At 36.8% G+C, this 27,166-nt stretch overlaps 1 protein-coding gene across 2 annotated transcripts; it reads right to left on the bottom strand.

The window, feature by feature from the left end:
- Positions 1-1,189: 1,189 nt before the first annotated feature.
- On the bottom strand, positions 1,190-26,506 carry LOC145783241 (protein Aster-C-like). 2 transcript variants are annotated; one of them, XM_082595054.1, is made up of 23 exons: positions 26,346-26,506; positions 23,711-23,821; positions 22,772-22,937; positions 22,266-22,380; positions 21,542-21,750; positions 21,138-21,251; positions 20,228-20,248; positions 13,368-13,452; positions 12,644-12,747; positions 12,159-12,341; positions 11,652-11,733; positions 10,966-11,036; positions 10,605-10,730; positions 9,610-9,673; positions 9,123-9,266; positions 8,239-8,366; positions 7,753-7,901; positions 6,663-6,766; positions 6,329-6,454; positions 4,800-4,992; positions 4,201-4,317; positions 3,158-3,293; positions 1,190-2,448 (listed from the first exon to the last, which is right to left on the bottom strand). In XM_082595054.1, the coding sequence occupies exons 1-23, from the start codon at positions 26,360-26,362 to the stop codon at positions 2,404-2,406; spliced, it is 2,610 nt and encodes an 869-aa protein (XP_082451180.1). In that variant the 5' UTR covers positions 26,363-26,506; the 3' UTR covers positions 1,190-2,403. The 2 variants fall into 2 exon arrangements, with proteins under 2 accessions (XP_082451180.1, XP_082451181.1); XM_082595055.1 differs by lacking the exons at positions 20,228-20,248; positions 21,138-21,251; positions 21,542-21,750; ... (2 more) ...; positions 23,711-23,821; positions 26,346-26,506 and adding an exon at positions 13,946-14,457.
- Between the last annotated feature and the right edge of the window lie 660 nt (positions 26,507-27,166).

Raw genomic sequence — 27,166 nt, 5'->3', positions numbered from 1 at the left:
ATAAAACACTCTTACTGTTTTTCGTGAACATCAAAAAGCAATCGCAAAAAAAATCGCCATTCCTTGGCTGAAGAGATTATAAATCTTTTTTTATCAACCATCCACTTTTTGTTTGGTTGCAATTCAATTGTTGTGAGAATATAATCACATTTATAAGAACAAAGGAGTGAGGTTACAAGAAAAACTTCCAGTAATGTCCTGTGCCTGACAACACACACTTGCATACTGCAGCCACAACCAGTTTCATATTTTACATTTTAGTGACCTTTCCTCGAAGCATTATTAGGTGATCAAGGATTTTCGGTGTTAACAAAGTGACAGAAGGTGAAACTAAAATTGAGTTAAAACATCATTTTTATCAAAATTTTTATGATCTTTAATGAGTGAAAGAAGTTGGTCGTCCGCCCCTTTAGCTCAGTGGTTACGCGCCCAGCTCAAGATCATGCTGCACTGGTTCGACTCTCGGGGTGTGCGCTTGAACAACGCATTTCAGGACTTTTCTCCATTCAGCGGCACCTAGTGAACGGAATAATTCCCCGGTAACAACACTTCAACAATCGGAAACTTCACTCTGCCAATCTCGGTAACCAGCCCTGCGTCAAGAGCCTCTACAAGTATGCGAAACTACCAGGAATAACCAATCAAGGCTTTGTCAGTCCGAGGATAAAGATTCAAAAACCAACCAGCCTGCCTCCAACAAGATGTTTTTTTAAATAGCTGAATTGTAACGTGATAAGACATTTCCCAGATGAAAAAAAATCAGTAACGTTTATATCATTAGTCACTTTTCAAAACGCGTTTAAGAACTATTGAAAGCACAATAAATTTTACACCTTTAGGCCTATACGATCAAAAAATATCCAGGCCCTGTAACGTAACGTTACACGTGTAAGCATTGAGTTTATCCAGTTATGAAATATCAATAAGCTGTACAGTACACACTACACAGGGCTGAAGAGGATAATTTGAGACCAGTAACCTACTAATGGAACTTTTGAGTCTACGCTTCTAAGAAAACCGCGCTATATTCAAAGAACACGAGGTGTTTTTTTTCAATTTCCTGGGCCTTGAAAAGATTACAGACCCCTAAAGTTATCTCGGTCCCGTGTCCAAAAGTAACTGTTGGGCCCTCTGTCAACGCTGATGGCTGTAACTTACCCACTGCAAACAAACGAACAACCATCAAGCATAGGATATGAGTGTTTTTTTTTCTAAAACTTTATTACACAACAGGACATCTTTGCATATTTAAACAAAAACTACAACATTGATATAGCAAATTTACGATTTAATTACAACTCTTGTACTGTACATTCAAGAAAAAAAAATTGATATCAAACGACTTTAGCTCCGTTAGGCTGTGCTCGGCACAGCAGCGTCACTGCGTGAATATTGATATTGCTTCTATTCAAGACGCCATGTTGCACGTTAGAGCATCTTGATCAAGAGAAAACAAAGAAGTACAGTGTTGTTGGCGCATAAATAAAAATTACAAATAATAAAAAATAAAAAGAGTGAAATTTATTGCAGTTTTATTTGCACAAGTTGGAATAGGTTGCGTTGACCAAATGGAAATCACGGAAAAATCAACAAGACATAATTTTTGAATAGAGGTGAATTGGTAGTAGGGTTAAACTCAGAGAGCAAAATGCGTTCTACAAACGTCGAATCAACATAAAAAGTAAAATTTTATCTTGGTGGGTACCGATGGATATTGAAAGCGACAACTACCATTATTTTTGACAATTAAATAAAAATAGCTAACTTTTTCAAGCAACCAGACGCCATTGCTTCAGGCAGCAAACCATTTCTTCTTTGCATTGATTCAACGTTTCCAAACGTTAAATCAATATAAAAAAGACTGATTAACTCACCGGGTTTGACCTGTGGGTCACATACAACGAAACACAGTAAAGAAGCAATCAGCAGTGTGCAACAATCAAAAATAGAAGGGGGTGACTTTCCACGAAAACGTACGGCTACACCATGGACTTCTAAATAGTAGAATCTGGACTGGAAACGCAGTGGACAACAGTAGGCCAAACAGTTGGTACAACAGTTGGCCAACAGTGGGCCAACGGGGTTAGTTATTTGGCTGTTGGCCCACTGTTGGCCAACTGTTGTACCAACTGTTTGGCCTACTGTTGTCCACTGCGTTTCCAGTCCAGATTCTACTATTTAGAAGCCCATGGCTACACGCTTCCAAATCATTCTTGTTCAGTGTCCGTAAGAATTTGCGAAACCTCCCCTCACAATTTTGTCATCTGTCGCTTTCTATCACCAACACGAGAAGTGAAAATATTGGAATGAATATTGCTTTGAAATGTTGATGAATGAAAGGTTACGTAATCAGCAAGGTGCTTGGCAGGCCAGAGCTTCTCGAACAGTTGACGAAGGCAAACGTTACGTTGGAGCGCTGCGGCGAATTTCTCTTAAAATTTGATTCAGCTAAAAAAAAACGACTTGCAAAGTCCATTATCCTTAAGAAGCATATAAGCTATTTTTTTTGGAAACTTTTGTGTAATTACAATAAAAATATTCCAACAGCACTGCATTCAGTAATGGGATTCAGGCTAGTTAGCAACCGGTTCCCTTCGACTAACATTAACCACATCTGGCAACTCTGTCTACAGCGATGATATTAGGTTTACTCGAAGAAGTTGGCCAGGAACCGAATCTGCAATTTTTTTTTATATTTAAGAAGAGGTTCGCGCAAACCGGCTGAATCTCACCACTGACTGCATTGGTTAACATAAACATTCAGTACAAGAAAATAAATCTTATTGAACTTGTTAAAAAGAATTTCGCACAAACGCATTAACTTATCAAATTCAGTAACGTTAAACGTAGCCTAGGCCGACACCATTGACTACGAACATCGCTACAGTCGTCTGGACCTTTAGTTTCACATGGGACATAGTTATGAGTTTCTTATCTATTTTCATGTTTAACTTTTATGCTGTTTCTTGCAAGACACTCACTGATATTAGTATATTTGAAGGTAATACCATCAAAGCATTAATCACAGTAGCCTACTGAAGCATTAATGGTAATTAATTAGTATGAGGTATAATACAATATTAAGGTATTTAGGCGTTAATCACCGCAAGTCTGGCATAACTCTGGAAACTACTAAAATATTTTTTTTCAAGGTTACCTGTTTCTGCAGAGCTATTTGCCGTTGATTTGACAAGGTCACATGTTCTTGAACAATGACTTCCAAACCCTCCAATCGGTGCTCGAGACTCGTTAATCTTTTCAATACCGCGTCATCATCCAACACGTCATAAATGCTGAAATTTAATTGAATGTTGAAAGGGGAAAAAATATATTTTGTCATTTACTAACTGTTGCCAAGCGGTGAAAGCTCTGGCGCGACGCTTGAAGGATATAGGTTCCACACCGCTCGAGAGCCGCAGCTGTGGACTATTTTGGAGAGAAGCTGAATTGGTGACAATGCAATATCATTTATGCTACTTCCAGCTGTCTGTTGTGTTGTATGGTACTTGTGACTATAGTGACTACGCTGTTCCATACAATGCTGCAATGGACGCGAAATATAGTAAACCATATCCAAAGTAAGCAGAAAAAAACCTTGTTAAAAGTTGAAGCAAATACAGTTGAAGGGATGGACTTAGTTTGAAGTAGGCGACAATCATGCTTTTTTTTAATTTTGGATTTTTTTGTGTTTAATAAAGTTTAGATCGCCCGTATTGCACTTGTAAGTGTTAATTGTAAAAAAGCTTTCGTTTTTCTATGTCTCTTCTAGGTTTGGTGACTGTGCAATTTCAAAATAGTGTTTATAACACTGTTTTATCGATGTATGTTTTAAAACTTTGGGGTTTGCCATCATTTCCTTTTGTTGGTGTAAAATTCGTGAGTTTACTTTGCCGTTCTCTACATGTTTGAGCCAGCAGCATAAAATAAAATTGAATTGAAATTGAATTTCAGTATCGTCGGCTACGGTATCCCAAAATACATTGCACGTCACTATGTTTCTCCTTTCATTACAACTAATTTCACCCAAACCCAACTTACTTCAAAACCGTTTTCGTAGCCCTGTAATGCTCAAATTGTACTGTTGCCAAATTAAATGCATGCAACAGTTGTAGTTGGCTACACGCATTTATAAGAAGAAATTATCATTTGTTAACTCGTGTTTATCATTTATCTGTCATGAACGAAACAAACCCAACTTACCTGTTGGGGTTTTGTCTGGAAGGGTCCAGCCGAGTTGAAGAAACAGATGAGTGCAAAGACTCTAAAAAGTCCAACCGCTTATACATAGTGTAGTGGCTCCACAGTAACAACGAGAGGCTGCAAAAACATTGTACACGTTTTTGACTGCACAGTATTTTCACAATGCATACAGGGGCAGGATTTCTTTGGCCTTTCAAGGATTTGGTTTTAGCAATGCGGCAAAAAAAATATTTAGCTGTTTGAAGCCGTAGAAATACAGCTTGATTCAACCTACAATGGAGGTGGTGTTAATTTTGCGCGAGCTACAGTTGTTATCAACAAATCAAGACAGAAAAAAATCCCAAAAAAGACAAGTGCGATCAAACATAGGTTTCCTAACTTTGTTGGGGGAAGAGAAAAGGTAAGTGTAATATTTAGTATAAACTTTACAGCTTTTAGTTTCCAAAAGAAGGTAGAAAAAAGTCCTGACAAAGGCAATATTATAACAACACAATCAACAAAAATAAAAACACCATAATATAGAAGTAAGCTATTAGCTTCGTTGAATAACGTTTCAGAACATGATCATAGATAATAATATATTCTTATTTTTTACTTACACAACAAAAACAAACATTGACAAAAGCTTCAATTTCTTTGTTTCCGTTTTGTAGTGATATTTAGGAGGATCCACTTGATTGCCGATTCTGTTAGGTGGAGCAGTGAAAGAATCGGAAGAGGTGGCATTGTTGGTGTCTTTCCTATGAAGCGATGAAAAACTTGATGATTTTCCATTTTGTTTTGAAGAAAGACCTAAAGATGGAGGTGATAAAAATTTATTATTACCACTATCTGAATTATAATTTACTCCTCAATTTCACATTCTATCGTTTTTCAGGATTTACCAAGAAACACATTTTTTTCTCAAAAACGTTGCAGAAGATTATAGGACAATAAATTATTAATAACCTGATGGAATATCTGGAAGTTTACTGCAGCAAATAATTCGTTCTATTCATCAAAATTCATGAAAAAGAAGATATGAAAATTTAACAAATGAATAAAAAAATAACAGTTAACCTCTCAAGTACATGTAGCTCCACACAGCGTGAAATTTCCATGCCTTTTGAGTCTTTTTTATTTCTTTAAAGGTGGGTCCCATACTTGATTCAAGCATCGGGGGATGAGAAGATAAGGTTCTCATTGTACTAAGCCTTCGGCACTAACAAGAGTAGGGTGGCCAGTTCCTTTCTCTCGGCCGCCTTTACTTCAGCAACTACGCCCACCCAATTTATTACACCCTGGGTAGAGGTGAGCAGTGTTTGTCAACAACCAGCATCAGCCGGGAGTCGAACCAGGTTTGCATAATTGAAAAGCCAACGCCTATCCGTTGCGCCATCTCACCGCCATTCCAAACACTGGCCTTTGTCCGTAGTCACTTTTCATAATGTCTTTTTAGACATTCTTTTTGGGTCAATAATGTCTTTTTAGACATTACTTTTAAAGAAATAAAAAAGACTCAAAAGGCATGTAAATTTCACTCTGTGTGGAGCTACATGTACTTGAGAGGTTAACTGTTATTTTTTTATTCACTTGTTGATTCATTCATATCAGTTTGTATCCTCTGTGGATCCTTCTCTAGTATCATGGGCCAATCCTACAGATGTTTGCTGGTAGGCTACACCCCTTCATTTTCTTTGAATGAAAATTTAAGCTTGAAAATTTAATTCTGATAGATGCAAACATTTAGTAGACAGAGAAAAACTTCACCATTCCGTGAATGAGTCGGGTATGAATTGTCGGATAATTCAATAGAGAGAGAGAAAAATCTTTTATTTTGTCTGCTTCGAAAAATAGTATACGCTACAAATATAAACCGGTACAAATATATTCAACAACAGACAGGAAGCAGCGAAAGACTATATTAGTCATCGAGTCAGCTGCTTCCAAAGAGAAAACCATTCATAGTGTAGTTACTGTATTCTGGTCCTAGTGGTAACGACAAATATACCTCTGTGTTTGGCTAATCTGGCTTAGGCTGTCGCTATAAGCTATTGACCGTACTTTCAAAACTGATTCGCAAAACGTGGACAGACGCACACGTCAAAAGAAACCCGACGCACTTAGTGCAATGGCTACGTTCCCGTACCTTGCGAATTGGGCTTGTTGGGGCGCTTTTGGGACTTTGAGGCTGAAGGTTGATTTTTTGACAATGGTAAGGAGTTTGGTCGCCGTTGATGAAGATTTCTTGCAAAGAAACCTTCTAACTTCCGGTCTGTGATGGAATCAGAAACAAACACGTTTTGAAAAATACACAAGTCACTTATCCCTGAAGCAACGTGTACAAACAAACTTATACGCCGAAGCCAGCCGAAACCGAATTCAACGTCAGAGAGAGACATTAACAAGACATGACGTATTCAATACAATGTCAACTTGCAAATTAGCATGTAAGTTCTTGTTTCTGTCACTCATCTATTTACCTAATAAGTTGAAGTTGTCAGTCATTCCTCCGGCAACATTTTTCTCAATGAACGTTTTAATTAATCCCCAAGGCGTCTTAATGTATCTGATATCGACAGTAACTCTGCAATGTTCAAACATAAATGGTGTTGTACAAATTGCGCATAGATTTAAATTTAAACTCTTCTTTTTTGTGTAGAAAAAAATGTTTTGCAGCACACATCTATTTGATGTCAGTACAAACATGTCACTTTAACTTACAGAGTTTGGCAATTCATTTTCAAACTTTGGTACAAAGGTCTTTTTTGCATGGCGTGATTTAAGTTGCGCAGTAGAATTTGCCAAAATGTATTGGCTGCTAATTTAACGTTGATCATACACATATCAGAACAGTATCACAGCATACATCAGTGACTGTAGACTGATGTTGAATTTTCGTAGGCAAAATATCAAAAGTTATGTTCAATAAATATAAAACAAGGAACTTACGAAATTAGGCTACTATGCAAACGTAGTTCGGTTACTCCCAATCATATAATACTTTAAATTCTATTTTAGGAATTTCTCGTTGTATTTTGTTTATTATCTTTTTATGACATTAGGGAGGCCTATTCCTAAATGTATCATTAGTCCCTATTATTATCATGGTTATTAAGGCCCATGTTATCATTATTATGGCCTCTCTATATTAGAATATATGATATCAGACTGTCAGAGTATTACGAGTATTTATGACTGCAACATGACATTGTCTAGGGATAGTAGAACATAGGGATGCGAAACTTCATCCGCTTTTGGCTTATCCGAAACACTAGAAAGGTTACGTTTTTTTCTAATTTACAAAATATTTTACTTTTTATGGGTTATATAAGAAGAGTTAAGTTGGTTTTAAAGTAATTTAAGGTTTTTAGTTGAAAGCAAGCCTGCAGTAAAGCGTAAAAAAAATGTCAAATTGGCAATTGACCCTTCTAATGTTGAAGGAACAACGGAGTTGCGCGTCCCGTAATATACCGTCCCTAGACATTGTCGCATGCAACCAATGTTAGCAATTAATTTGTAGGTAAATTTGTTGGAATTTTATATCTTAGGGTCCAAACGTATTACTATTACCTTAATTCACAAGCATCGCCGCTTGTTTTTCGAATACAGTAACGCATCACCGTTACAAAGTAGTCTGCATACGGGACACCCTGCCTCATACGAGCAGTGCAATCGACAGCGTAGCTGCGGTTTGTTTCTGACTTTTCGCTGTAGAAAACCTAAAAATTGGCAACGCTTACAATTACGCTTTCAAAACGTTACAAAATCGTTTTTTTTTTTTTTGCAAAAAGCCATGAGGAACGCAGTTTAGTTTATTATTGCTGCCAGTTAAACACAAATGATAGAACGGTACAGAAGATGTAAACGCAATGTTTGCTATAAAATGAATTTCAATAAACGATATATGAGTAAATTCTATATTTGAAGATAAAAAAAAAAACAGTTTAGTTTTCGAAACGTTTGCGAAAATGTAATTAGTTTCTACAGTTAGGCTCATTATCGTACGACTAAAATGTGTAGCTACATGGCAGCTATTTAAAATTTTCACTCAAATACCTGTGTCTCGTCGACTTTTGATAGCTTTGGTGCAAGAGGGTTGTTCAAGGCAAGAGCGTAGAAGAGATGTTTCACTTTTTGATTATGATATTCACCTGTGCCCTCTTCCCAGTCGCCAACTTCAACGTCTGCAATGATTTGTTCAATTTAGAATGAATGAAATACTGACACCGTGCATTAGCTAGAAGCGGTCAATTGATGCAAATCATTTAAGGCTCACAGTGAGAGGAAAACCACTCATATCAACAACAAATTTCAAAATTTTTAAATCTAACAAAGGTAATGTCCAAAAAGCAAAAACATTTTACAAAGCAGTGTTGCCAGGTGGATTTTTTTCCAATTGGGAAATCGGAAGAGGGTCTGTGAGGAAACCACCATTGAAACAATTTTTTGCAGATACGTTGACTTGTACTCTAAAACTTCCCATTTTCATAGTTTTTCGGACTCCTTTTTAGAGATACAAATATATTTAATTATTTATAGCAAAACGGTAGGTGTTGTGTAAACTGAGAAACTTGAGTTTAAGGTTGAGGGTATTTGCACTACGTTGAAGCTGCTGCAAAGTGCAATGACGACAAGCGCGCTGTCATGCCTGCTTCAGCGTATCGACTCCAATATCCGGAGATTGCGAACTATAATTATAACATCAAACAACGCATGTGTCAGATTGCAAACACAATTAAAACAAAAATCTTCTCAAGCAGTATTTCCTTTGATAAATTGAACAATACTTGCAGCTTTATTTCAATATTGCCGACTTGCAAAGCTGCAAACTTATGCACAATTTCTGTGCGTGACTCAGGCATGGTGGCAACGTGTGAATCGCAACTTTGTCAGCAAATAAAAATCGAACTCGTTTGAGAAACTGGATTAAGCCGACTCACTGTGGCTTCCTTTTTCTTCTAAAAACTCTTTCATGAATGTGCTCTCGTCTGCAAAAAGAGTTTGAAACATGGTGGAAGCCGTTACATTGTATTCACGTGACAGATAGGTCCGACGTAAATCCTCTTTGCAGTGCTCTGCCGGGCCTGTAAACACATTGTGTTAAACTGACTTCATTAATGAAACAATACCAAGACATCCGTTCCAAGGCAACTTCGGGATACGACTCCAAAACAGGCACCGTTATCACATCAATTTCACTGCAATTTTTATTTTGTTTAAAATCATGCTTGACTTGACATGTTTTGACAGGTGGCTGCTTGACTAGAAGACCTTCCAGGTCACTTCGCAGCCACCCGTTGCAGTATCCACACATTCTACGTGATCGTTTGTATTATTTGACTTTGCTTAATGAATGTGTGAATTTATACTCGCAACAAAATAAACGCCAATCAATCAATCATGTCATAAACATCTATTGATTCTCACAGTTGTCATCTTCTCCAGTGTTGTCTTCCTTTAATGATCCTCTACAACCATTTGTAAGTGACTCCTGAAAACAAAAAGAATGGTACAGTAACGTGTTTTAATTTACACGCGCACCGGCCGGAAGCAACTGGTCTCGACTGGGATGTACCAGTCCATACTTGTTGCCAATAGAATAACATAATGCTGGAGCATACAATGTAAGCCGTTTATGTTTGTGACTTGTGGAAGACACCAGACATGCTGCAGGTGGGGAAATCTTACTTTTGATTGAAGCTTCATTTAGAGCTCACTAGGAATAGCACAGGAATGCAGTAGGATTTGACTGATACAAACTATTTTCAAATGCTTCGCTATTAATGCAGGAGCTGTATATTCAACCATGGCCACCTGGAGATGCGGCCTGATTTGTCACATTTTGCAGATTTTGATTACAGCTACTGCTAGTGTTTGACTGACATTTTTTTAGATGTTTTTACTTTTTGCGGTTTCATAATGACATAAAACTTTTTTGTTGCCTTGGAGAAGCGAAGCAACCAAAATCAGACTGTTATTGAAAATTAACAGTCTGATTAAAATCTTCGAAATCAAATTTTCTTTGTTTTTTATCATGTGAGGATGTTAAAACCTATTGTGTCATCTGGGGAAAAGAATAAAGAAAGTCTAAAAATCTAATTTTTAGAAAAATTTATTTAAACGTTCGCCTAAAGTTAGAAAAACCTGGAAATTTCTGCAAAATGTGACAAATCAGGCCGTATCTTTAGGTGGCCATGATTCAACTTACAAAACTTCATAACGTCTCACCGTCTTTTCATTGACGAAAAGTTGGTCACAAAGTAATTGATGCTTCATTATGATCATTGTTGACTGCTATTAAAGTTGAACTTAATAATGTTTAGGTATTCGACAAATAGACCATTTGACACACAAGATATTGATGTCAAACAACCACATTGGGAGGCTACGCATTGTACTGGTACACTGCAGCTGCAATATACCTGAGATGAAGATTTAATTCCTTCACTTGATTGTTCTGTTGCTGATCCATTCACCTTGTCACCATTAATATGACTGTCGGGTTGGTTTGATGAAATATCGTCTTCTTTGTTGCAACTGCCATTAGCCTGAGGAAGATATATTAATTCTACTTGAATAAGAACCTTCTGACCATCCCACAAAGGGTGAAACAAGCTGTAAAGGTTACTTTGCTTATAGTGGTTTCAGTTACTTGAGTTTAGTTGCAGTGAAATGTAGCTTATTTCTTCTACGGAAATACGTCTACATTCAAGAATTGAAGACCTAACAAAACTAAAAGTTGTGAAGTTGTTTGAAATACAAGTGTTTATTAACAATACTTACCGCCATAGTGGTTTTTGTTTTCGTTCTTTTTTTGCTTTTATTCACATGCGGAGCTTTTGTGACAGGTGATGCTGAAACATACAAAGTTAACTTTCAGCTTAAAACATTCAATTCACATTTCACTACGTTCTTTAGCCATGAAAATTCAAATTTATATTGCAACTGGTGGTCGTTACAGAGTCATTTAATTAAAGTCTCTATAATTTACAATTTTCATTCAGTTTCTGCAATTTTTAACATTTCATTCAGTGATAGAATTCTTCGTATGAAGGTTTGGGTAGATCTTGCTCGAATTCGTTTGTGGTTGGCCTGTTGATTTATATACTATCGGGTGGTTGTCCCACTGTAACTTCCCTACAGCCTGTTGGTCTACACAGGAAGCGTGTCTAAGGTTTTTACGTTTGCACAACATTGACGGACGTAACGTTGCTTTTTGCAGACATTAATAACACCGTTGGGGAGCGGTAGCACTTAAGTTGCTTCCGTAGGGTGAGAAAAGTTGAAATTTGTTCTGTGGTCTAATTAAGATCAATTAAAAAGGAAACGGTGGTGACAATGTTTTTCTCTAATCTTACAACTATGACCCGTCAATCATCGTAAACTGCGCTTATGCGATGCGCTCTCAATGAGTAACAGGCATCGCACCAGGGAATGGAACATCAAATATGTTCATAAATGACACATACCAGGTTTTCCACCATCTTCATCAGAACTACCAATTCGGTCGTTACCTTGCACTTCATTCCACAACTCTTGCACAGTGAGTGGCTGCAAACATATCAACTCTTAATGGGTATTCATTGCAATTATAATTTACTAGAGCCTGGCCAATGACCATCTTCCTGAACAAAGGGCGAGCATCGTCATAGAACTCAATTTGCTATAAAGTTTAAAAGAGGGCTGTGACTTTTTTCTACACAACTTTGTACGGTGTCAAGTCAGATCGTACGATTGAAATCCAGGTGGCGTTAAATTATTTTGCACACACAGTAGCTGGTTCTACTCTATATATTGTTTGGTAACTTAATGATTGCCATTTTTTTAGGCGTTGATACGGTATTTAGAAGAAAAAACAAGAATGTGTTTCAACATCTTATTTGGAGATGGTCTCACTCAGAGACAATATGACATGACACATCAAATTTATTTTCGAATAACGGTTCAATATATTTCCTTCGTTGTATTCAACTTACTTTATCAGCATGAAAGTTTTTCCAGAGTTTGTTGATTTGTTGAAAAGCTCTGTCTCTTTGAGTGAAGCTTGTAAAAGTGGGAGCTTTGTCGCGGCCTTTAATTTGAAACTGGATGGCGTTGGGAATGAATTTCGCCGTTTTCTCTTTCGTTATATTTTGAATATCTTCAAAGTTGGCTATGAGCTGAAAATAAGCAAATGTACAAAACGTTAAAAATACTTCATACAAATAACAATACATAAGAAAACCAATGATGATATAAATGATAAGTAGGATAATGAACAAAAGCAGTAATCTGACTAAAACTGAGAATAAAAAAAATTATTTTCAATCAATCTGTTTACTCTTCATAGGTTCTGTCTATGTGGGCACTGTGTGGCAAAAGCCCGCGAACATTAAAACACCACCATACATTTCTAGTAAAAATATGAAACACCACCATACATTTCTAGTGAAAATATGATTTATCACAATCTGGAACTTACAACTGTTTGCCACTTCAATATGTTTGAATGGAAGCAGACGTAGTTTTGTGAAACGTACAGTCTTCCTTGAACCAATATGTCCTTCATCCAGGCACAGGCGTAATCTTCAAATAGTTTATCATGAGATGAGAGAAAAACATTCTACAGTTAACCGAGAAATAGTCTGTTTTACTGTTTAAGATTGGTTTGGTGATCTCAAGCGAAACGTTTTTAAACACGCTGCTTTGCTTTTTGATAGATAGAGCAAGTAAAACTGCTTGAGGTAGCGGTTCCCAGATAAGATGTCGATACCTTCGGTTCCCAGATAAGATACGATACCCAAATGCATTGTTTTGGAATTGCAAGGCAGGCACGAGCTTGCAATATTGAACAACTAAGATGTACAGTTGTACACATTTTATAAAAGCGAAATGTTGTCGATGTTGAAAAATGTTTTCAGTCTAGTTTTTATTAACATGCTTCTCAAAAAGACTACCAACTTCCACAGGAGAAAGAGAGCGAGAGAAATGTTTTAGGTATAAGCATAATCAATACGATTAAAACAGCACTTGAGAAACACACCACCTTCATCTAGTGATTATGCTTTATTATCATCCTGTGATTATGCTTTATTAGTACGTCCTCCATCATAATGTGTGGAGAAGTTAAACCATCGTATTTGTCTGTGATTATGCTTTATTAGTACGTCCTTTTGAGTACCAATAGTAGCCTACAATCCAACTACCTGCAAGCAACCGTTCTGATTCTGGAAGATTTTTAAAGAATTTGTGGAAGTCGTCAGCTTTCTGCTTGTAAGATGGACTCAAGACCTGAAATGAGGAACAAAAGCTATTTAGTTTGTTGCGGCCTGCCGGTTCGTGATATGAGAATTTCCCAGTAATATAATTAATGTTGCGTGCGGTATGCAAATTAGTGGAAATCGGAAATTTATGAAAACACCAGCAACAAAAATACCCAACTGACAAGTGACTCTATATTATGGATCTGTTAAAGGAAGCGGAAATTTAAAAAAAAAAGCTTTTTTAATAGTTTTAAAAGACATTATATGTGGTTTTAACTTAATCCTTTATGATTTCCTATCATTTGCTTTTGCCGTGCAAAGACCGGACGTTGAGTATATTGGAATCTGATTTAGTGAAAACAATTAGGCATGACATCACGCACCGTAAATCCGACCTTAGCAAACGTTCAAGTGACGTAAAAAAACGGAAAAAATACTTAGATCGGTATAACGTCATCTGCTGTTGTTCACACTAGCAAAGATTATAACGCCTCTTTACTTAAAACTTTTTTGTTGCTTACATTTTCAATCGCGATGGTATGATTTGAAGACAATGGATTTTTCAAGTCAGTTGCGTATTCTTTGTCAGCGTTTGCGGCATCATGATCAGAGAATGTCTTTCGTAGCATTTTTTTTACTTTCTTAAGCTTGAATGGGTCAGACTTCCGTTTCTTGTGCTTCTGTAGTTCGGCGTGACTATGCGTTGAGGAGATTTCGTAAGACGCTGCCTCGCTGTCATCAGACCCGTCAATCAAGACCATATGGTTTTCCCAGTCTGCTGCGCCGTCGTCGTAGCCTTTCATCTCAGCAGTATTCGAAAGGGCTAAAGACTCAGATTCAGAAACGTTGTCGACTGATTCGTCGTCTTTGGAGTATGTTTCAGAAAACAACATTGAGCTGGACGTGTTTTGTGCAACTGTTTCTTTGTTACTTTCGTTGCTGTTCATTTCTCCTGATGGTTTCTTTCTTTCAGGCAAAATATCGTAAAGTAAAGGCATGCTCTTAATCTTACTAAGGTTTGAATCAAGGCGATGTGATGGTAAAGTTCCAACCATGCTCATCGCTTTTAAACTTTATCTGAATAACATTTTTCGACAACGTTAACAAAACTACAATCTACTTTTATAAAGCTTTAGGCTACAGGGGTCAGAATGGTGGTTTACTTGCAAAATGTTTTTAACACTTTTGCGGCCTAACTGAGCGAATGCTTGGTACTGTTGAAATCAATTGCGTAAGGAGTTACTTGTCACAAAAATGATACATTCTAACTTGGTTATGATGTAGGGCAAGCTTAGTCTACTGTTTTTATACTCAACAAGTTGTAAAAATTGGGAATGCTTTGGCTTGCTTTATCCACTTGAATCTACCTGCGCTTAGCCCAGCGAAAGACATCGTTTATTTCTGTTTGGTATAAATCAAAAGTGACCTTTGTACTATGGTCCAGCGGTCAGATTATATTTGTAAAATTTCGACCTCGTTGATTGTGCAAGCAAAAACGAACTCAAACAACTTTTTAAACTTTGCTCGCTGGCTGCATGAAATTCTAACCGGCTCGTCAAACTAGATGATTTACCTTCAACAGAAGCTGCGTACGCTTAATAAGTTGCTTACACTGGAATAGCTTTCTAATTCTGATCTGTTATATAGACTAATCTTGCTCAGATGACGTGAATGACTAATGACCGCTGTTGAGCGTCATAGCGTATCCAGCCATTGATAGGCAGTAGCAGGCGGGAAACCACGCACGTTTTGCAGCTCTGCAGTTTCGAAACCACTAAACGCTAAGATTCATGCGCTGCGTGGAAAATCACCATGTCACATCGCTTGTCCTGCTTGCCATCAGCTTAAATTTTTCCAAAAAAGTTTTATGAGGTTATCGACGGATAGAAGTTTTGGATGTAACATTTTTTATGTGAGTGAAAGGCGAAATTTTGACCTTTATTAAAAATGAAACTAACTATTGAGATGTATCATAACAATGTTCTCCCCTTTGCTAACGCGCCTGCGGCAGTTCGGTTGTCGTTGAATTTGCATACTACTTTATTTAAAAGATTGAGCCAAAGCACAGATGGCCGGGGTTCAATTATTCTAAAACGTAACGTCCGTGCGTTTTCGTATGCCAGGATTGAAAAGTTTCTGAACATGGTTATGCTTATTTCAATAAAAACTGACCCGGACTACTACGATTAGATAGGCTACGTTGCTATAATCGGCGCTTAGATCTAGTTGAAGTAGGCCTACTTCGCATAAAACAATTCACACTTCAACTGTGTTTAGTTTAGCGTAGTGTTGAAATACAGTATATCCTGCTTACGCCCTTTACCTCTAACTTAGCTAGGCCTGGTTGTTTTTGCACGATCAAACAGGAAACTGTAGGCTATAAGAGATTAATTTAGAACACGTTCTCTGTCATAAGCAACCGGAAAAAACATTTTTTTTTTTTGTAAAAACAAACTTTTCTTAATCATAAGATACTTGGGTAGTGCCAATAAAAATACATTGCGTGAGGTTGTAGCTCAAGCTTTTCAATACAAGTATACTGCACACACATTTGGAAAAAAATTAGTAAAAATACTAAGCGATGGCAATTACAGTGGGTGTAAATATTTTTATTTTAAAAGATTTGAGATTGCTGGCAAGAACAATTTTCCATCTGTCTCATGGGTCATTTCAAAACGTTTGTGACGTCAGATACGGCGGACTAATATCAGGGTGATTTTATGAGATCATTAACTCGAGTCATTACAACTAAAATTTTTATTAATAGAAACGGATTTTTTTTTGCTAACAGACTGAAAGACATCAGCTGTTTGGGAATAGAATTCAATGCTACCAACCCAACAACATCTCATAACTATTGCATTGCAGCACAGAAGTAAACTTTTCTGCTACACTTTGCTGTTTCTTAAAGCTGGTTTATTAACTGTGTACATGCAGCCTTGGCTGAACTGCTGTACTTTTTTTTTATTGCAATTTTACTGCACTATAACTCGCAGTAGGACCACCAAAGAATTGTCAGTAAAACAGAGCTGTGAGCTAAAAATTTGAAAAGCGCTGATTGAGACCATTCGAATGCAAAATTTATGTTGTGTATTTCAAGATTATACAGTAGCCTACACTCTACATGCCCAATCTCTCACGGCCGTGTGACCTGTGGTGTGACGTGGGCCGTGTGACCGTGGTATAGTATAGTATAGTATGCCTGTATGGCCGGTTGCGTGAAAACATATTCAACATCACCAAAATCAAATCTGAATACCTCTTCGGGGTGTTAGGCAAACTGTAAGACACTGTTAGACACAAACACCTAAGCTGCCTGCTTGATGAAACCCCTAAGGCCTAATAACTTTGTGAAAATATAAGACAATTGTAGGCAAAGAAAACAAATAAAGAAATTCTACACCAAGTGAACCAAACCAGAACTCTGTTAAAAAGTATGAAAACCAGACAATATAAATTTCTCGGCCATGTAATAAGAAAGCAAAAACTGGAGCATCTCTCTTTAACTGGTAAAATTTGTGGAAAGCGGGCACCTGGCAGACAAAGACAAACACATCTGGAACAATTTAACGACAAAACAGAAACAATCATCCATGCAACATATAATAGGAACATTTGGTCTAATTATTCATCTGAGGCCGTCGATGCCTGGTTCAGGCAAGGCAATTGAAGAAGAAGAAGGCTACTTAACTAAGAAGAGAGTAAATTAAGGAAATGCAAATTAGCTTACAGATCGACGATAGGCTATACCCAATTCTTTATTACAGTTAGAGCAGAGTCGCTTTACGCAGGCAAAGGTGATTCAACGTTATTTAAAACACCGATAAATTTGAAACGTTAACGAAATCGTAACAGAGGCTACAACAGTGCCTATTTAAACTCTTCTCATTCCTACCAGCGTGTCCATTATGAAGATGTTTGATCTAAGTTCTCATTGAAAAGTTTCGATAAAAGTAAGAAAAATTAGCGAAACGCAACGCTGGCTGTTCCACAACTACCACTACATATGCTGACTGCCACGTGGATCGGTCTTCTACAAAAATTATGAAATCAAAATATATCTTTAAATTGGGCATGACCTTACGATGAGCTGAGAGCTGCAACAGAACTACGCTTGCATATCCAATTAATGTGAAACACCAAATCGTTGATCAAGCAATCGAATGCATTTGCAATTTCAGACTTGCATTAATTACAAACCCACTGCCAGCTGAATGGGAACTGACATCTAGTCAAGAAACAGTAGGCTACAGATTAGTTGGGGGGTTGACAAAAAAAAGTTTTTTTTGCTGAGTCAAACCAAAAAACAAAAACGACAGAATAAGTCGTAATTGCAAATCTCACTCTAAATGACAACAAATCATAACAGATCTTGCAACTACTACGACGGCGTCTAAGCGCGTTTGTACTAAATTAACCTACTTTCTTGTGTTTTAGGCTACTTTTTTTGTGTGTGGGTGTTAAGTTCTGATTTACCAAACAAAAAGTAAGTTTAAGTAGTCAACAAGTATAAGCTTTAAGTAGCGACTGTGTAGTTTAAATGGAAGCTGCAACTAATAGCCTACCTCAACAAAATAGTAATGTTCATCAAAGCTTAATAGGGTGATCACGTGATTAAGATCACGTGATTGATGAGTCCTCCTGTTACGTTACATCTGCTGAAAATATGTCAGTTAGTCATCAGATTTAAACGTTATTCTGATTAATCACTGTTAGATACAGTACAACTCACCATGTTAAACATGCAGCTTTAGAAAGTAAACTGAACAACCACGCAAGAGTGCAGATCAAAAATGCGTGGTTAATTGCCGGTAATAGGCTAATAGCCTACAGATCAACTCTTTTGTTTTTATTTTTGACTATCACAACAAAAACAACACATGTCAAACGTAGCAGAAATTGAGAAAAAGAGAGAAGCAACAAAACAAACAAAACTCACTACAAACCGGCTTGCAGCCCAGTTACTGGGTCGTCAGACCACTCAGCATGTGACAATTCAGCAACTGCTTCAACTCAGCAATTACATTTCAACTATTGCCAAATCAGCAAATGAGATTTACGAGCTCACGTCGGACTTGCTTGGTCATCACTTGCCAAACTGAATTTGCTGTCTGGTGACATCCCAATCTATGGCTTGCTCTTGCTCATTTTTACTTGCTCTGTTTCATCATTTACGAACTTCAGCCACTTGCTCAAATATTGCTCGCTCAGTTGTCGCTTGCTCAATTCACAACTGCTGACTTGTAGGAGACTCAGTTACTAAAATTAGAAACACATTGCATTAAATATTCACTCAGAACTAAAACTTTGTGAAAACAACAAGCTACCTGCAAGTCAATCAAACTAACCGATGAAGCGTATTCCTGTACCACTAAATAAGCAAAACTTTTTTTTCTGGAACAGTTGCTGGCAGACTGGGGATTTTTAACTGGCAGTCGGGCGTCAGCACTGAGATAAGATAAGCGACTGCTCAGCAGGCCTTTGCAAGCATTTGATAGCTTATCAGGTTCTTTCGATAGCTATCAGGTTCTACCATGCTGGCAGTGAGAATTTTGATCAGATAATTATGGAATGAACCGGATAAAAGCAGTTAGGTGAATTTGAGCCTTGCCGAAAACGTGTGAGTATGAATACTTTTATTTCTGACGTTTGATACGTAAATTCGCTTTAAAGCTTTTACAACATTTCTAAAGCATAGAATGATCCCAAAAATATATATAGTTGTAGTTTAATTATTCATTGACGCTTTACAACAACTAAAGTCTTTTTGCAAATATCAATTTTTGTACCAGTATTCTTGTTGTGGACACTGGACATAGTCCAATTTGTGACGTTCGTTCATTGAATATAGGCCTACCACTTGTCCTTGTTCTTGCTGCTTGTTAATGCCTTTGATATGACCCGATGGATATCGAACCCCTGTAGGCTACACCATCGGCAGTGAAAAGAGCACTGAGTAGTTGAATGCTGAACCAGCAACTGAATGTTTGTTTCGTATGACGCTATAAGTCTAACCAGTTTTCATTCAGCGAATTCATAAGGACGTTGTTGCATTGGTGGGCTGTGAGGATTGTGAGGTATCCTCTTTGGAGCTTGGTTACGGGGCACTCCAATATGAAATAATCTGTGTGCTGATTTGAGACGACTGACATAAATAATGACAGTTCGTACAGTTATTTCAATGAGTAGTAAAAGTAACGCGGTTATCACTGCGACCCAAACAACAAACCGTCCTTTTAACATTGTGCAGACCTTGTTACATACAAATTTTTCACAGACGTTAAATCAATGTAAGAAAGACTGATTTCGCGGCTAAGTAGAAGCCAACTTATCAGTGCTGCCTGCTCAAAATGCGTTCAAGTGTCAAGTCGCTATAAATAAATGATTCTTTTGAATAAAACGTACACGACAACTGTAAAAATGAAGTGTTGCCGTGATTGAGGAGTGAACGTTGTTAAGAATACGTGAGGTTTTTGACGCTGTCAAAATAGTAATATAGTCAATAACCTAGGTCCTAGACTTTCGTTGGGTTTGCTAAAAATTCTTCAAACTAACAAAAATTGGTCTTGAAATGTAAAGAATTAAAACTGGCATATAAAACCAACGATTAAATGTTGCAGCAGACATCAAGAAACGCAATCAATTTTTTGTCTATTCCGCATGTAAACATGGAGAGTCAGCTTGTCAGTCAGAAAAGAAGGTGATTATTAAAAGAAAAAAAGGACGTTGAGAACGTTTTGAACTTAAATCACATAAGCCTAGCAGCCTAAATATAAAAAAAGCTTTCTGACGTTTCTACTTACGTTATACCAAGATGGCGAGCGCTGAAATACAAAAATGGTCAAGGTTGAACTGATGTTTAAACAACATATAAGAATCTGGTAAATTCAAACAAGGTTGATTGTATCATTTGTATGACATAGAAAATGCATATACCACTCAGCAAACCAGTACTTTTTACATTGATTAAACGTCTGCAGAAGTTGAATCAACGTAAAAAGGGACTGATTTACTGCCTGAGCTTGAGTAAGTGATCAAGGGTAATAAAAACTTATTCTTCTCATGTAGTGTGGTTGCACATTGATTGAGATGTGGAAGTAAGGGAACTACTTTTCGTTTTATCCGCTGATATAAAATACTGAATTGATACTTGATGGAGGATCGCTGGCTTGCTATGCTTCTTAGTCAAGATATCCCTATCCTTAATGGAACTCAATAAATACAAATTTATTGTTTATTAGTTTAAAACTGAATATGCTGATGTATTCAAAAATCATTTATTTAAACCTGATGCCGATTATAATATGAATAGTTGACGACGTAACTTTATTCTTTTTATATCTAACAAATAATTCCCCGTATTGCTATTTGCCAAAACAGAAATCTATTCTAAAAGCACGCGGAAGTTATGCATTTTTACTCAGCTACTGAAATCGACTTCGAAATATATTGGACTTAATTGTTAGCTGTAACCATTGTTTTTTCTGATGAATGCTTGTAAATATGAAAAATTAGCATATCGCCTCATTTCGAAGTTACAACAATAATTTCAAGACAAAAACCAAAGAATTTTACGTAGAAACAAAATTATTCAAAATTTTTAAGAGTAAGTTATTTGAAATATATTTTGTTTTAAATAATTCTATGAATTGAAGTAGCCTAATAGACAGTGTTGCCAGAGCCTTGGTACCGTAATCTATTTTCTTCACTTACTTTTTTCTTTCGCTGGCCTTGCCTTTGCGTTTTGTTGTTGGGTTCTACCAAGGGCAAAGACAAATTTTTAGCTTCTTTCTTCGACAAAGTTGGGCCTTCAGTTAGATTTCGTTCCTGATTGAAATTAAATTGCACGTTAGGCTAAAAATCAGCGATCATCTCAGTGGGGCAATTGTAATTTGTAAGGAGCGACATAAAGATATAAAAGGCAAACAAAGAATAAAGAACTTTTACACACTCTTAAGAAAGTCGCATTGTTTATACGCCTATGAAGAAATAACTCACACACAACACAGATCAACATTTCAAAGATTCTTTAACAATTTTAAGCCTACATCTGAAACGTTTAAAAACAAGTTCCTGAGATATGGTGGATTGGTGGTGCGCAAAACGACGTAGCCTACCCGCATTCTTAAAGAACTCAAGTTAGGTGATGTAGAAAAACCATTGATTGAACCAGTCTTGTGGCTTTTTGGGTAAGAACTGTTTAGAAGAGGCGAAGATGGTGTAGATTTTATCAAATGAGGTGAGCTTTCTTCTACTTCTTCATCTATCGATGGCACATTGATGCGTAACTTTGTGGATTCAAATCTGGCAGAAGCACGGTATTCTCCTATACAAAGCACCATCGTGAATTAATGTTCAGTTCATACAGCGTTGAAGGAACTTTCTTAGAAAGACGGCTTTACTGTTATAGGTTGACTAAAAAAAATCAATGAGACATAAAAGCGTTTGTTACAACTTGTTTGTATTTGATTGAAGGTTCACCTTGTGCCACAAAGTCCCATGGCTTCGGCTTACTTCATTTAATACGTTTGTGGGGCAAAAGGATACTGGTTTACGTGCATCATTGAGTGATTTTCACCAAATGGATTTAACAATAAGAGCCTTAGGTATTTCAACAAATTGACAATTTGAAAGGCAATTATGCATGGATTTTTCGTTACAGAATTTTGTTGACAATGAAATCTGTGATAAAGCGCTGCTATTCAGCAGCCTGACATGATATCGATTTGCGGAGCGGCTATGTGAAGAATTTTATTGATCCAAGGTCGATTTTAATTCTACAATCACAATGTCTTTTTTGCTTCATTTGTTTAATCTCGCGAAATACCACAAAGCTCGTACCAGTTGAATGCGTAGAAAAAGGATCAGGTGAACTCCTTTCTATGACCGGAAATCCTTCACTGCTCACAAGACTGTCGCAAATGTTGCTATTTTCTTCAGCGTTCTCTCTTGCAACCTTCAAACACAAAGTTAGCTCAGATTTTGCTGTTTGCACTATGCAATCGACTCGTGTTAGAGTTGTCAAAAGCACTGCATAAAAAGCATCTTTCTATCACTTGTGTGTAACTTGTTACTAAAAAAGAAAACTGCAAAATCTGTACCCGCGAAGCAAAATTATGTGGAAGAAGTAAAACTATGCTTTCGACAAATTCGTAAGAGACAAAGTGAACATTGCCTATGAACTTACAGTAGCCGTGTACAATAAACTATTTTATGAAGCAATTTGCTTGTGTGATGAATTATTCATTTGTACGTTTTGTTGCATGGTAAACAACCGACCGACTTTTACGAGTTGATGAAACTTATACATGATGCTGTAAAGTTACATAACAGAACGTCGTAAAAACCTTGTTTCGAAGTCGTCTTTTGTCAAGCGTAGTGGCCTGAGAGTTCATATCATGGGAGCTAGGGTCGATGGATCGATGGCTCCCAGCTAGGCTCTCGTCATTATTTCCTCTAGAGTCCAAAGAATCACATCGCTCATTATCTGAACCATTAAAGGATACTTGGGATCTGAAATAAAAACATAAATTGAATAAGCAGTTGCTGTTGAATTTTTAAAGTTTCGATTTTTCCTTCAAGACTGTCAAGGCTTTCACATGAAGTCGAGACAAACAACAGCACGGCAGACGACAAAGCAATTTTATTTTACATTTATTCAACATTTAACAACAAATTTAAATTCGTTTTTTCGTGAACGTTACAGCAATGAATTATAGATGAGTAGTCCGAGTAGAAGAATAGGAAAAATACTGCAGGCTATTAAAACATTGTACGTTGGAACACTGAAAAAACAGTAAACCACGTTCACTGGTAATTAACGATCTTTATTTTGTATAATTAATCAAATTTGCTTGCCAAAATCATAACTACACTGAAAATGACCGATTTTTGCTATTATGGTGTTGTTCGTTGGAATTTTAAAAGTAGCCTACAGTTGTTCCTCTATTCGCCTCACTGCAGCTTTATCAACGTGTCCCAATTGAACTTCGTAAAACATTTTTTCTTTCATTTAAACTTGGCATAACATGCAGCATTGCAGCACTTGTAACAGCAATTTGGACAGCCTATTGCCTGCGTTTTTTTTAAATTTTTTAGTAAGCACATGATTAGTATCAATAGCAGTATCTTGTATTTAACTAAAATATTGTGTATTTTATTTACGTTGCACCAAGAGCTAAATGTAGATTTGGCTACAAGCAAGCATCAACTGTTGATAAAACCCAATTCAACGACATTAGGCAAATACTTAATTAAAAACGTTATTATCACAACCAACAACACACCTGCTGGCACCACTTGTTGACCTTGAATGGGATGGTGACACTTGACTACTCGTCGATCTATGATCGCTTTCAGCAATATCCTTGCCTGATACACCTTCAGATGGATCTGAACTAAAAATCGAACTTTCCTTTACAATAAGAAAAGAGGAAAACGAAAACAGTTATTTAAAAAGAAACATAGACTACAGAGAATACACGTTTTCTATGTTTGTTATCAGGGGCGGATTTAACAAGTTGCCTCAAGGGGGAAATTTCAACAAAACATAACAATGATTAGGCCTACAGTACATTAATCTGACTTTGCAAATACACCTTGAATAAAGTTACTTTTCTGTGTTTTAGGGGGAGATCGCCCCATTCTCCTCCCTGGATCCGCCACTGCTTACTACAGATACCCATAACACGGGTTTGTCATAAAAATAAATAAAATATTGCGGTATTAAATAATCTTGTAATAGATTTGATATTCTATAAGCTTACTACTGTTTAGTCCACAGCTGCGTCGAGCGTTTTGGTTGCAGCTAAAACTACCAACCTCAAAACTAGGCAACGATGTGTTCTCTAAAATTCTGTCTTATTAATATCTACCACACTGTTAAAACTGTTTTATTGAAATTGAACCAAGTTAAAATTTAACAATTGCTGCAAATGTTATAAATCGAAATTAAAAGCATATAACGGCAACTTTATTGCATGTTTATTGCTAACGTTACTTTAGCTGTGAATACGCAAACCTGTTCAAACTGTATAAACTGCTCGGTCGACAAATATAACCTTGCAATCGAACATCTCGTCACTGTCAAACAATTCACAAAATAGAGCAGTCCAAAAGAGCTAGGTAAATATTGAACTATGACGTAGAACATGAGGTGACATTGGGCAGATTTCCATCATTGCAAAGCCAAAAATCGAAATCACGTTTTCAAACAAAACAGTTTTATAGCTTTTCTGGTAAACATGCTCCCTCTTTATTATAACAAATATGTCAGTGCCGCTTGTAAGCATGTCATATAGTTCCAAATACCCCTATACGATTTTGGAAATAGGCTAACTCTTTTCGTTCGTGTCTCCAACGTTGAGGGTATTCTTGTACTATTAAGCAAACATGCCTGATCTGGCTTGTGGGCGGTAATTTTTCTATCTTAGGTGTAGGTACAAAAATCAAGTGGAACCAACCCTGGGGAATACCATGTTTCAAGAGTCTCGGTTTGCTTCATTGTGAGTCGTCGGCAATAAACACAGTTTGAAACTTTAAAACTTTTTTTTTTTGGATACAACAACTTTTTCGGTTCCCAACAAGGTTTGCTACTTAATCTAAAAATACAGTAGGCTTTTTTATTGTTAAATTTGTAAACTAAAAGTTGTATCAATAAAGCTAAAATATAGAATCAAAAATATATGCCGTTCTTAGGAGCATGATGGCAAACTCGCGTGCTGATATCTGAGAGGTGACTACCTGGAAGCAGACAAAGCAGCTTACAAGCTTGACAAAATCTCGCGGGGCTATGCAGTGTTAAAAGCAATGTTCGATCCAGCAAAGCTAACAGGTTTTTCAGCTTCAAAGCAATCTTTTAATGCCTTGTTTCAAAAGGATAGCTTGATCGAAGGGTTAATTTTTAACGTCAAACCAGCTTGCTTGTTTAAAGTAAAAGAAGCGGGTCGAAGATTTGGGCGACACTGACGTTTAGGGGCCTAAAGACACGGTTGGCAGGTTTGGCCTAAAATTCGTACAAAAAATGACAAATTGGCCTAATTTTATAAGAAGGCTATTTTTACTACATGTGGTAAATATAGCTTCAGCCTATAAAATTAGGCTAATTTGTCGTTTTCTGTCCACAATTTTAGGCCACCTGGCAAGTGGCAACCGAGTGCTTTAAGAAGGGCACAAGTCAGTTCGATTTATTTATTTCAATAGCGTCATATAGTGGAATGAATAAAACTTTTAAAACAGCATATTGCGAATAATAGTTAACTTTAGTGGAATCATGTTACAATCAGTCGGTAGCTAAAGACAAGCGTAAGCGACAACAAATCTAATTATTCACTGAAGAATTATAGGACGACAGCTAATTAAGTTTTCTGATGGCATGTGCGCCTAGGAAGTGAAAATACTAGTTTTATTTCACATGTTTAGTATGTTGAAGTGGCACAAATAGAAAGAACAGAAAATTGTAATCTGTAACCCTATACACCTTATGCCGGGCCAGAACAATAAACGTGATAAGGATCTGATTTTTCACCCATTTAAACAAAACAATGCGACACACGTTTTTTTAGCTACTAAACTTGTGTGATTATATAAACGAAAGATATCCAACAGACCACAAGAAACTACAAACCAGTAGATTGGTCAGTGGAAGTCAACACAAGCCTATCAAAAGCATAGTTGACAAAAGACGGTGGAGGCGATTTTCATAAAAACTGTAAAAATATACAAGTTTTGCCGGTATTTTGCGCCAAAAATATACAAGTCAGTCTATAGGCTATGCATTAAAAAAGTCTAAGAGAGTGTATTTTAGCTACGCTACCCTCCTTCTACAAACCTCTGGTAAAGTTTTTTGTACTTATCAACTTCTGCTAACTTCAATTTTCAGATTCTTATAAAAATAGGCAAAGTTTAGCTTACCGTACTTACGGAATGCTTGAAGACATGAATGCTTAAAGACTGTTTTTGAAGTTGAAAATTTCACTAGTTTTGTAGTATAATGCCTTGGATGTGATCTCTTCAGTTGGCAGTAGTAGAAAAACGCGTCATTCAACTTTGCACATAAACCTACAACTGCGAACAAACCTCAATGGCCTATCAACCTGATAAAAGGAGCATGTTGGCTATAAAAAGTCTTTTTTGCAACAGCTGGAAAAGTTTATCCGCAGACATTTTTGAAAGGTAGCCTATAGAAACCAAGTTTTTATCACAGTAGCCTGCTGAAAAAAATGTCAACAGAAAAAAAATCTAAAAAATTCGACTTTTTATGCTATTCTATGTTGATTTGCTTGTCTGTTAAGTTCACCACATCTAAAACTTCTAAAAATTTTAACACAAGTAAATCCTTCAAAGCCTACACCACGTCTTCACAAAAAAGTAGGCTAACTTTCAATTTTTCATTGAACTGCCAAGTTCTGCCTGAACCATGAACGAAGGTCGGGCTACTGTACGCAGAAGATGCTATGTTCGCTACTTCAGCAGTTAGTTGCTGAGCGCTGGAATGTATGGCTATCCAGAAAGAAGGGGATGGACTTTGAATTGGTATTGATTACATAGCAAAACAGAGCGCTTCACCTGAAATATATGCCGGGCAAGATTATGTTGACACAATTTGGTAAAGTAAACAAAAGCTTTAATTACCATAGAGCTTAAACTCGCAATATCGATTAAGCATTGTCCAGAAGTCGGTTTTACTGCTCTCAGACAAATAGTCTAACCACAAGTGTAGTGGTCTAGAAATGAAGAAATTC

Source organism: Aplidium turbinatum, chromosome 14, assembly GCF_918807975.1.
Source record: "Aplidium turbinatum chromosome 14, kaAplTurb1.1, whole genome shotgun sequence".
Classification (NCBI taxonomy): domain Eukaryota; kingdom Metazoa; phylum Chordata; class Ascidiacea; order Aplousobranchia; family Polyclinidae; genus Aplidium; species Aplidium turbinatum.
This window is presented reverse-complemented; position numbering and strand designations above follow the sequence as displayed.

What these genes read in the sequence shown, in the direction of transcription:
- LOC145783241 (XM_082595054.1), bottom strand. An exon ending in TATTGAAGTGGCAAACAGTT is followed by an intron (nt 12,342 to 12,643) that starts GTAAGTTCCAGA and finishes GCTTATTTTCAG; the next exon opens with CTCATAGCCAACTTTGAAGA. An exon ending in AAACAAAAACCACTATGGCG is followed by an intron (nt 10,731 to 10,965) that starts GTAAGTATTGTT and finishes TATCTTCCTCAG; the next exon opens with GCTAATGGCAGTTGCAACAA.